The 12,021-nt window shown below is 43.7% G+C and overlaps 1 protein-coding gene across 2 annotated transcripts in view; it reads left to right on the top strand.

Moving 5' to 3' along the window:
- Window positions 1–10,558, top strand: part of flii (FLII actin remodeling protein) — a 45,783-nt gene extending 35,225 nt beyond the window's left edge. Inside the window, exons 25-32 of one of the 2 annotated variants that reach the window (XR_014570185.1) lie at window positions 335–489; window positions 1,332–1,392; window positions 1,886–2,014; window positions 2,782–2,888; window positions 6,503–6,608; window positions 6,900–6,965; window positions 7,616–8,793; window positions 8,825–10,558. Coding sequence is in view for 1 of the 2 variants with exons in the window: in XM_083780682.1 (XP_083636808.1) it covers window positions 335–489; window positions 1,332–1,392; window positions 1,886–2,014; window positions 2,782–2,888; window positions 6,503–6,608; window positions 6,900–6,965; window positions 7,616–7,750 (759 nt within the window). In the remaining variant the exon portion in view is untranslated. Of the gene's footprint in view, window positions 1–334; window positions 490–1,331; window positions 1,393–1,885; window positions 2,015–2,781; window positions 2,889–6,502; window positions 6,609–6,899; window positions 6,966–7,615; window positions 8,799–8,824 lie in introns of those variants that run through there. The other variant, XM_083780682.1, reaches the window with a different exon arrangement.
- Window positions 10,559–12,021: the final 1,463 nt, after the last annotated feature.

Genomic DNA, 12,021 nt, shown 5'->3' with positions numbered 1-12,021 from the left:
GTCTGCAATATTATGTCAGAGCTGACATATGCTTAAACATGTAGCTAGGTGTAATGTTAGAGTCCACAGAAGTTCACCTTTCAAGCCTGTTTTCTCAACTTACTGTTTCTCTGCAAGACATTCATCTATAAGCCATATCTCTAAAACTAAATATATGAATAAAGGCTTATTGTGTTTTATTATGTTTAGGTGGTGCGTATGAATAAAGGTTTATTGTTTGTTTGTTTAGGTGGTGCGTATGAATAAAGGTTTATTGTGTTTTATGTTTAGGTGGTGAATAAAGGTTTATTGTTTATGTTTAGGTGGTGAATAAAGGTTTATTGTTTATGTTTAGGTGGTGCGTATGACGCAGCAGCAGGAGAACCTTAAGTTCCTCTCGCACTTCAAGAGGAAGTTCATCGTTCATAAAGGGAAGAGGAAAGTGAGGACGGACTCGGCCCAGCCCTCTCTCTACCACATCCGCACCAATGGCAGCGCCCTCTGTACCAGGTATGTACCAGATACCATGTACCAGGTACCTCTGTACCAGGTAGAACCCATATCATGTACCAGGTACCATGTACCTGGTACAACCCCACGCACACCTCTGTACCAGGTATGTACCAGGTACCATGTACCAGGTACCTCTGTACCAGGTAGAACCCATGTCATGTACCAGGTACCATGTACCAGGTACCTCTGTACCAGGTAGAACCCATGTCATGTACCATGTACCAGGTAGAACCCATGTCATGTACCAGGTACCATGTACCAGGTACCTCTGTACCAGGTAGAACCCATGTCATGTACCATGTACCAGGTAGAACCCATGTCATGTACCAGGTACCATGTACCAGGTACCTCTGTACCAGGTAGAACCCATGTCATGTACCATGTACCAGGTAGAACCCATGTCATGTACCAGGTACCATGTACCTGGTACAACCCCACGCACACCTCTGTACCAGGTATGTACCAGGTACCAGATACCAGGTACCAGGTACCATGTACCAGGTACAACCCCACACACACATTTGTGCTATAGCCATGTGTGCTATAGCCATGTGTGCTATAGCCATTTGTGCTATAGCCATGTGTGCTATAGCCATGTGTGCTATAGCCATGTGTGCTATAGCCATGTGTGCTATAGCCATGTGTGCTATAGCCATTTGTGCTATAGCCATGTGTGCTATAGCCATGTGTGCTATAGCCATGTGTGCTATAGCCATGTGTGCTATAGCCATTTGTGCTATAGCCATTTGTGCTATAGCCATTTGTGCTATAGCCCTAGGGTCTCCCTTAGTATATTCTGTTCCATTCTGGTGTTTAACTTTGTTCGTTCTCTGTCTCAGGACTATCCAGATCGGAACAGACTCCAGTCATCTCAACTCAGAGTTCTGCTATATTCTCAAGGTGAGTCTTCTTTTGAATCGTGGAATCGTGGCCGAAAGTGAAACGGCTTGAGATTAGAAGGACGTCGTCTTTCAAACACGGTGTTGTACTGTACTTATAGTTTTCATAATCAGCCACCTCACCCTGTCCAGTGTCCCCTGGCTAACCCATTCTGACCTGAGATCAGATTCTAAAAATGTTTTTCCGAAAAATAGCAGACCTACAAGCTCGTAGCGCACCACTCGGTGGCGCGCTATGAGCTTGTAGATCTGCTATTTTTCAGTAGCTAAAGCATAACATAATGCTTACACCAAAAGAGGTTCCTGCCCCCAAAATGGGCTAATTTATATTCAGCGCAGTGAGCAGCATATTGATATGCAATCCATGTGGAAGGCCATGCCACGAGGTACAAGGTCCTTGATACTGTGTGTGTGTGTGTGTGTGTGTGTGTGTGTGTGTGTGTGTGTGTGTGTGTGTGTGTGTGTGTGTGTGTGTGTGTGTCTCTCTCTCTCAGGTCCCCTTTGAAAGCACGGACAACCAGGGCATTGTGTACACGTGGGTGGGACGTGCTGCCGACCCCGACGAAGCCAAGCTGGCGGAGGACATCATGAACAAGCTGTTTGACGACACGTACAGCAAACAGGTGCGTGTGTGTGTGTGGTGGGGGGGGGGGGCGGGGGGGAAGAGAGAGGGAGAGCGCGACTGTGGCTCAGGAGGTAGAGCAGGTCGTCCAATGATCTATGGGTCGGCGGTTCGAATCCCGGCTCCTCCTCCTGTCTACATGTCGAAGTGTCCTTGGGCAAGACGACACTGAACCCCAAATTGCTCCTGATGTGCTGGTTGGTACCTTGCATGGCTTCCACCGCAATCGGTGTATGAATGTGTGTGTGAATGGGTGAATGTAATGCACAATCTATGTAAAGCGCCTCGGATAAAGGCGCTATATAAATGCACCATTTACCATTTACCATCAAGGCATGTATGTTCTAATTCTCACCTCAATCAGTGGTTCTCACCTCAATCAGTGGTGATTGTCCCCAAGACAAGTTAACAAGCTTGTTTGGGTCCATTTAGAATCCCGTTAACCCATTCTGACCTGATATCAGATTCTAAAAATGTCTTCTACATCCTGACAGTTTTCTGAAAAAGCTATGTTTCTATGTCAGTCGTTCTTCGATTTTTCAAAAATGGCAGACCTACAAGCTTGTAGAGCTATGAGCTTGTAGATCTGCTATTTTTCAATAGCTAAAGCACAACATAATGCTAACACCAAAAGGGGTTGCATTTACATTACTAAAGGTTGGACAGCCGCAGCACTCAGAAGGCCTGATTTTTTTGTATCGCTTGGCTGTGTCCGTTTGTCGCGCCGCCGTGCACTTTAACATGACAGGTCTCCTGTCTGTCTCCTAGGTAATTAACGAGGGGGAGGAGCCAGAGAACTTCTTCTGGGTGGGGATTGGTTCCCAAAAGCCGTACGACGAGGACGCGGACTACATGAAATACGCTCGTCTCTTCAGGTGAGATGCTCTCCTCGCGGCACCGACCGAGATGTTGTGCCTTTTCTATCTCAGAATCAAGAATCAAACTTTATTGTCACATCACATTACATTACATGGGTGAAATTCTTGTTTGTGTAGGCTCATCATTGCAGTTAAAAGAAAGAAAGTGCATAGTACATGACTAATGTGGTACAATATGTAAAAATAGATGTAGCCTATGTGTGTGTATATAGAGTATTCTACCACAGGTCGTTTCGAGGAAGCAATCCAATTGGTTGAAACAGCCTTCTAGCCGTGGGTTAAACCAGCACCGTTCACCACCTAATCAAAACAAATAATTCAGCCGCTCTGTTCTCCCAGAGCGCTAGCAAACTCGGTGGCTAGGCTATAGCTAGTTTCTTGGGACATTTGTGGTCGTAGTGACTACATCTGTCACAAAAAATATATTCTTTGATAATGGATGTCCCTGATAATGTTTTCAGCCTTCTAGCCACACAACGTCTCTCGTGTATTTCCTGGAGTGGGGAAAGCTCCCCTCCCACGATGCGCTGCGCCGTTCGCGCCACTCTCTGCAGTGTTTTTCTGTTCTGCCGCGGTGCAGTTCCCGAACCAGGCAGTGGTGCCGCTCGACGGTGCTCTTGTAATAATATTAATAATAATAAAACTTTTATTTGTATAGCACCTTTCATGACATGAAATGCAGCTCAAAGTGCTTTACAGAGCAATGGAGAAAAAAAAAGAAATGCAAGGCAACGACATTAAAAAAACAAGCAGTAATGCAGTACAGTGAGGACATGAATAACAAAAAAATAAAAGATCAATTAAAAGCAATGTTGTAGAAGTGGGTCTTGAGCTGAGTTTTAAAAATGTCTACAGAGGCTGCCTGACGAAGGTACAGTGGGAGCTTGTTCCATGCCGACGGCCCGTAGAAGCAAAAAGCTGCTTCCCCGTATTTTTTTGTTGCCATTTTTTTAGGCAAAGCGAGCAGGCCAGCAGTGGAAGACCTTTGTAGAACTGTCCTAGGACAACGAGGGCATGGTTTATCCTTCATTGTATGGTGGCATGCTGCAGCTCTACAAGCCCACAACGTGTCGCAATGCCATGCATCGTGAACTTGACAATCTTGCCGTTTCACAAAACTTCCCAAACTTTTTAGCCCGTGCCTCAAAATAGAAATGATATTATATTATATTTGCCCCGGGACCCGACTTAGTGAAAATTGCCGATCTACAAGCTCACAACGCGTCGCTTCGCTGTGAGCTTGTAGATCGGCTATTTAATTCGCACCACCTTAAACCACCTTTGTTTTCTAATTTATGGAATTTTTTGTAGATTTTTTTATTTATTTATAAAAGTACTTTCTTTTGATATTCATTCATGAAAACTTTCGCTTTTTTGGAAATGTTTTTTTTTTTTTACGTTTTACAATAATAATAATTAAAAACAAAATGTATAAAACCAAAAATGACGGACCCATAGAAATTGTCTGCGACCCATAAATGGGTCCAGAACCACTGGGTTAAAGGTTTCCCTCTCTCTGTGGCCTGGTCGTCCAATGGGAAGGGTCAGAGAAGCTGTTTAACTGTTTGACAGCCATCGACCCCTATAGAGTGTCGCAGTCCCGCCCCCTCGAGAGACCCGGAAAAGAAATCCCCGTTCATTTCCCTCATAGACTTTTCAGAAAGTATTTATTTAAAGACGTTTTACACCGCGGACAAAGCCAACTCTTGTCGTGACAAATCATGACAACAAACACAATTATTCGGGCCAAACAAACAATTAGAAAGTAGAAAAAGACAACAAACAACACTTTTTTTTGTTGTTTTTCTTCTTTGTAATTATTTGTTTGGTCCAAAATAGTGTGTGTGTTGTCATGATTTGTCACGACAAGAGTTGGCTTCGTACGACGCTTAAAAGGTCTTTAAATAAATACGTTTTGAAATGCCTATGGGGAAAAAGCATTGGGATTCATTTCCTGGGCCTGGCGTCGTCATGAAAGGGGGCGGGACTGCGACGCTCTAATGGTTTCATTACCGTTCACAGCCACATCGACCCCATTTGGGGCTTTATTCGTTTTTAATTTAAATTAATAGATATAAACTCTCGGCGCAGCCTGTCATAATAACCCCCTTGAAGTCTGCATCCAGCTAGAATACTCAAATTCTACCGGCTGAAGCCAACTCCATAGAGATAAATAGGCTGGCTGTCAGGTTTCTCTCTCTGGCCCCTTTTCCACCGGTTGGTTCCCAGTGGGAACCGGTTCAGTTATTTTCCACCGGTTGGTTCCCAGTGGGAACCGGTTCAGTTCTTTTCCACCGGTTGGTTCCCAGTGGGAACTGGTTCAGTTCTTTTCCACCGGTTGGTTCCCAGTGGGAACCGGTTCAGTTATTTTCCACCGGTTGGTTCCCAATGGGAACCGGTTCAGTTCTTTTCCACCGGTTGGTTCCCAGTGGGAACCGGTTCAGTTCTTTTCCACCGGTTGGTTCCCAGTGGGAACCGGTTCAGTTCTTTTCCACCGGTTGGTTCCCAGTGGGAACCGGTTCAGTTCTTTTTGGTTCTTAGTCCATGAGCCAGAGCTCCAAAATTGGAACGTTAATTATGAATTGAGTGGGCAAAACCATACCTATATTAGATTGTTATCACCATTAAACTTCCCCAATTGAGTACTTACACGAAGACAATGATTTATTGTATTACAAATTTTACAGTTTTAAATATGCAAATGAGGGATGTAGGAAAATATGCAAAATAATCAAAAATATGAAAAAGCTACTACTGTGGAAGGGTTATCATGTATTAATTTACTTGTATTGATCCTATAAACAATTTAATATAGTTCTAGTTTGCCCACCAATTTTGGAGCTCTGGCTCATGGACTAAAAACCAAAAAGAACTGAACCGGTTCCCATTGGGAACCAACCGGTGGAAAAGAACTGAACCGGTTCCCACTGGGAACCAACCGGTGGAAAATAACTGAACCGGTTCCCACTGGGAACCAACCGGTGGAAAAGAACTGAACCGGTTCCCACTGGGAACCAACCGGTGGAAAATACTGAACCGGTTCCCACTGGGAACCAACCGGTGGAAAATAACTGAACCGGTTCCCACTGGGAACCAACCGGTGGAAAAGAACTGAACCGGTTCCCATTGGGAACCAACCAGTGCGGTGGAAAATAATTGAACCGGTTCCCATTGGGAACCAACCGGTGGAAAAGGGGCCTCTGTGCCCTGGTGTTCCAATGAGAAGAGTTATTTCTAAAGGTTTATCTCTCTAATGTCAGGTGTTCCAATGAGAAGGGTTATTACTAAAGGTCTCTCTCTAATGTCAGGTGCTCCAATGAGAAGGGTTATTACTAAAGGTCTCTCTCTAATGTCAGGTGCTCCAATGAGAAGGGTTATTACTAAAGGTCTCTCTCTAATGTCAGGTGCTCCAATGAGAAGGGTTATTACTAAAGGTCTCTCTCTAATGTCAGGTGCTCCAATGAGAAGGGTTATTACTAAAGGTCTCTCTCTAATGTCAGGTGCTCCAATGAGAAGGGTTATTACTAAAGGTCTCTCTCTAATGCCAGGTGTTCCAATGAGAAGGGTTATTTCTAAAGGTCTCTCTCTCTCTCTCTCTCTCTCTGTGTCAGGTGCTCCAATGAGAAGGGTTATTTCTCTGTGTCAGAGAAGTGTTCAGACTTCTGCCAGGATGACCTGGCTGACGATGACATCATGCTGCTGGACAACGGCAAGGAGGTACCGTACCAATGATGTATTATTACCGTGTAATGATGTATTATTACCGTGTGTGCTGCTCAGCCCGTACCAATGATGTATTATTACCGTGTAATGATGTATTATTACCGTGTGTGCTGCTCAGCCCGTGGGCCCCCAAATAATTATAACATGAATATATATTATTTTAAATGCATACGTAAAACAAAAACGTATTTTCTCTTCTTTTTTGAACCCATTAAGACCTGAGACAGATTTTTTTTTTTTAAGAATCTGTAGTTCTCACACTGTTTGTAAATCATTCTCACACAGGTCTACATGTGGGTTGGAACTCAGACCAGCCAGGTGGAAATCAAACTCAGTCTCAAAGCCTGCCAGGTAGGCGCACGTGTGTGTGTGTGTGTGCGTGTGTTCATGCGTGTGTGTGGTTCTGTTTACGTGTGTGTGTGTGTATCCCTCTACTGCAACGGTGAGCAACTTTGACGATGGAGAGGGCCACTATATTTCCACACTCACTCCCTAGGGCCCATATTTTATTGTCATAGCAAAAATAGCTGATCTACAAGCTCAAAATGCGTCCCGCTGCGACGCGTTTTGAGCTTGTAGATCGTTTTTTTTTTGCTATATTCAAATTGAAATCTTGAATCTTTGCTATTTTTGAATTGGAATCCTGAAAATTAACATTTTTATGTAATTTCAAATGCCTTTAATTATACTTATTCTACTAAATTTCTACTAATTTAGTAATAAAAGCGGGTCTTGTTTGCATGTTGTGGAATAGTAACAGCTGAAACCAATATTATATCAGTATTCTGACATTAACCTGAGGGCCACATTAAGTGAAGGTGGGGGCCGCATGTGGCCGCCAGTTGCCCACCCCTGCTCTACTGTATTGTAAATACTGTCACCGACTCACCGTGTGACTGTGTGTGTTCTCTCCTCCCCCCCCAGTTGTACAGTAGAGTCTACGGTGTTGTAAATACTGTACCACTGTGTGACTGTGTGTGTGTTCTCTCCTCCCCTCCCAGGTCTACATCCAACACATGCGCTCTAAAGACTCGGAACACCCCAGGAAGCTTCGACTGGTCAGGAAGGGAAACGAACCTCACTGCTTCACGCGCTGCTTCCACGCCTGGGGAGCCTTCAAAACCCCGCTCGCATAGACACACACACACACACACACACACACATACAATTAGACAGACACACACACACAAATACATGCGCCCTCCCATAACATGTACACACTTTTGACACATTCTCATGCCATGTTCACACGAGTAGATGCAAAAATATACAGTCCACCATTCATTTTCAATGGAAGCCGCAGCGACATGAAGATACATCCGCCATTTGTAGCTGCTTACAAAAGCTACAGATACAAAGCGACACATGAGTCGAACTGGCTTCAACGTCGGATACAAAGCTACAAATATGCTGTGCGTATAGCTTGGCATCTTTGTATCTTTTGCATCTGCCCATGTGAACACAGCAATACATCCTCATACACAGATGAAAACGCAAACAAACATATCCGCTGCCATGTAGTTATTTTTGACCAGTGAAAGCTTTCTACGCCTTTTTCCCAGCTTTATCTGATGTCCACCTCTGTTCCTCTGTCTCTTTCTCTCTCTGTTTACTGAGACATTGTTTTATAGACTCGGCTATTTGTGCTCTTTAGCTAAAAGAAAAAACGGCAAACGAGCAGAACAATTGAACATTTCTATGTGTAAAGGTAATTGTCCAGACAAAATGAGAATGGAGGTTGGGAAATGTGTTTTTAATACAATGTCCAGGAACTCAACTTACATTTTCTTTTTTAGCGCATCTTGGCTTTTGATTTCTGCGTAATTTGTGGTGATCATTAGTTCAGTGTCTACTTCTCCAATTACAGCAATCTGCAGTAAGGTCACATTTGGGGGAATTTTCTTTTCTGGGTCTCTTTCTTTGGCATCTTCACCTGCTTCTGTAAGGTGTAATGGTTCACGTCATCATAGATGGTGACTTTAGAATAATTTCCTGAGCGAGAGACCGAGGCCTTTGCTATGAGCATTTCAGCAGCAGCAGGCATGATTATCATCATTATGGAATGAAAAGCAGAGATGTACTGTATGTTGGCGATATCTCTTAAGGTGTACAGATGTTTTGTGAAGAGTTCTCTGCCCCCCCCCCCGTTCCCCAGCTAACATATCCTTCTATGTCAGTGGTTCCCAAAGTGGGTTTCCGGGGATCCCCAGGGGTCCTTGAGGAAGTTCCAGGGGGTTCCCAGCTAAATGATAGTTTGGAACCAAATGGACCCTTATGGGTCTGTAACTCAGAGAGTGTACAAATGGAACCAAATGGACCTGTTATGGTTCCATGATTTGCACACAGAGTTAAATTAACATTGATTTTGCAATATAAAATTGCGGGTCCCAGAGCTAGAAATGCCATTAAATGGGAATGCCTAATGCATGACACACTGGGGGGTCCATTAACCCATTTTGGGGCGGGAACCCCTTTTGGTGTTAGCATTATGTTATGCTTTAGCTATTGAAAAATAGCAGATCTACAAGCTCATAGCGCGCCACCGAGTGGCGCGCTACGAGCTTGTAGGTCTGCTATTTTTGAAAAATTGAAGAACGACTGACATAGAAACATAGCTTTCTCAGAAAACTGTCAGGATGTAGAAGACATTTTTTAGAATCTGATCTCGGGTCAGAATGCGTTAAAAAGCTTGAGAATCACTGCTGGAGCTTTACAAATCTTCTCTTATGGGGGTCCCTGGCATATCTTTTCAAATGGGGGGGGCTCCGTGGGGCTAATTAGTGTCAATTTGGGGGTCCTTGACATGAGTCACATGACTCTCACGAGGACAACGTCATATCGCACAGGCCAAGACGTCTCCCATGGGGCGGGCGGCGCCACCGAGCTCGCCCTCATGTCCATTCTCGCTAATACTTTGACTTTGCGGTGCCACTTTAACGTACACGTCGTCACCTGAAGGTTTGCCCCTAAAACAGGTTCAAAATGTTTGATCGTTCATTTGTCTAACATAACTGAGAGACAGAACAGGCAGTGGCATCATTAGCTTTTTTCCCTTTTTTTTTGAGGAATGTCTGTTTATATATTTTTTGGTCAGTTTTTTTTACGTGGTCATGAGATGGCGTTTATCGCACAACCAGGCTATCGTTTACGCTGAACGCCTTCAGTCAAATAGCTGGTCTATATGGTCAGTCTCTTCTCATCTCGTCGGTTAAGACACATTTATAACCAAACTCTGGCCATGTTCATGTCTGGAAAGGTGGAAAAGAGGAAAATACCCGGAGAAATCACATTATGGTCCCATGATATTACAGTACTTATTACAGTAATTATTTGCGGCCGTTTTTCTTGTTTCATGGTTACGTGGCCTTTAACCCATTCTGACCTGAGATCAGATTCATACGAGGTTTCCGCCGGACACACACTGGTCTGATGAACCCATTCTGACCTGAGATCAGATTAAAAAAATGTCAGTCGTTCTTCGATTTTTCAAAAATAGCAGACCTACAAGCTCGTATCGCGCCACTCGGTGGCGCGATATGAGCTTGTAGATCTGCTATTTTTCAATAGCTAAAGCATAACATGATGCCGACACCAAAATGGGTGCCCGTTCAGAATGGGTTAAACTAGTCCCTGATTAGCAAGCTAGGATCAAAAACCAGCAGTGCTTCATGTAGCTAGCACTAGACTCAAGAACCACTTAATGAATGGTCGAAAAGTGAAAAAAAATTATTCTGCAAGTACAACATTAGAGCTACTATTAACTTGCTTGGATGTTTGGCCCTGACAGAATTAGGCAAATATTAGTACCGTGGTAGTGGAGTCCATCAACCAAACCAATTTTTACTTGTTTTAAGTGGTCCTCCTAACTCAGAGAGCAGAAAGGATGACATGACATTTTTGCAGAGTTTTGGTACAGAGCCTATAGACTATAGAGCATCGCAGTCCCTCCCCCTTTCAGAACGGCGAGTGGCCCAGGAAATGAAAAGCAATGCATTTTTCCCATGGCCGTTTCTGAAAGGATTTATTTAAAGACAAAGATAATTTATAAGAAGAAAAACAAAACAAATAGTCTTGTCTCCTGCCTTTATTTTCTTCTTTCTAATGATTTGATCGGCCCAAAATATTGTGTTCATTGTCATGATTTGTCACGATCCGAGTTGGCTTTGTCCGCGGCGTAACCGTCTTTAAATAAATACTTTCAGAAACGGCCATGGGAAAAATGCAGTGCTTTTCATTTCCTGGGCCACTCGCCGTTCTGAAAGGGGGAGGGACTGCGACGCTCTATAGCGTTACCTTTAGGGACAGAGCTGTTTTAAACGTGCAATCAGCAGAGCTTGGTTAACTGTCGGCGACGGTGGATTCTCTTAGCAAAGTCACAGCCTGCGTTCGTTCACATTATCAAGATTCTTCCTCCTTATCTTATTTTACCACAGCCTTGATAGTAAATGTTTACCAGAGAGAGGTTTAGGCAATGTGGATACAATCACAATGGGAGAATTTGTGCATCATGTTCGAAGCATGTCTCGACAAAATGTAAAGTCAACCCTGGTTTCCTCTGATTTCACAGATTAAATTGTATGACATAGTAATGGTTATTGTGAAGTTAAACTGATTCCAGGTCAGCGATGCCAGGGAGATATAGCTTCACTGTGTGGAGTCTGCAGGGATTGGTCCAATCAGCGACAGTTGATGATGTAGAAGTAAATGGTAGTTCAGTTATATTTACATTTTACAAAAACCGCTGCTTACCACAAACCCTCTTGTTTGTTTCTACTGTATTTGTGTTGGGTGAACTGTATGTATGTTTGTTTGTCTGTTTGCCGACTGTCACGACTGTCTTGCACACGCTCTTGATGCCACCCGCAGATGTTTTATTTATGTATTTTATATGAAAAATAAAAGTTTCACGTCACTATATAATCTTTTACCGGACATTGATTTTGTGTGTGTGGCATTCTTTGACATTATCATCCCTGTTTGCCAATGAAGCTGTACAAATAAAAAATGTTATTTTTTTTCCCATGACATACTATATAGTTTTCATTACATTATAGCGCCCAATCGACTTATCGCAACGGAGCGCTTTTACCGACTGACCGGAAGTTATACCGGATGTGGCTGGAAGCAGCTAAAGGTTGCCAAAACAATCTCTTTTTTTTCCCCATGATTTTGTAACCCATTTTTCACCCCTGTGTCAATCATCTAATGTGATCCTGGGCTCTACACACCCTCCACCAACCTAGTCCCCATATATGGGGGACAAGGGGAGAGCAACGGACTTGAACTCATGCTTCCTTCATGCCCGAGTGTCCAAGTTGCTCCTTTTACACCTGACAGGGGGGAGTTTCCCTGGTTGGACGTAGCGCGTGGAAGGAAAGGAACACGTTATTCCAACCAGTTCCTTTCC

The sequence above is a fragment of the Protomyctophum parallelum genome (assembly GCF_964188405.1).
Source record: "Protomyctophum parallelum genome assembly, chromosome: 13".
NCBI classification, from domain to species: Eukaryota; Metazoa; Chordata; class Actinopteri; order Myctophiformes; family Myctophidae; genus Protomyctophum; species Protomyctophum parallelum.
This window is presented reverse-complemented; position numbering and strand designations above follow the sequence as displayed.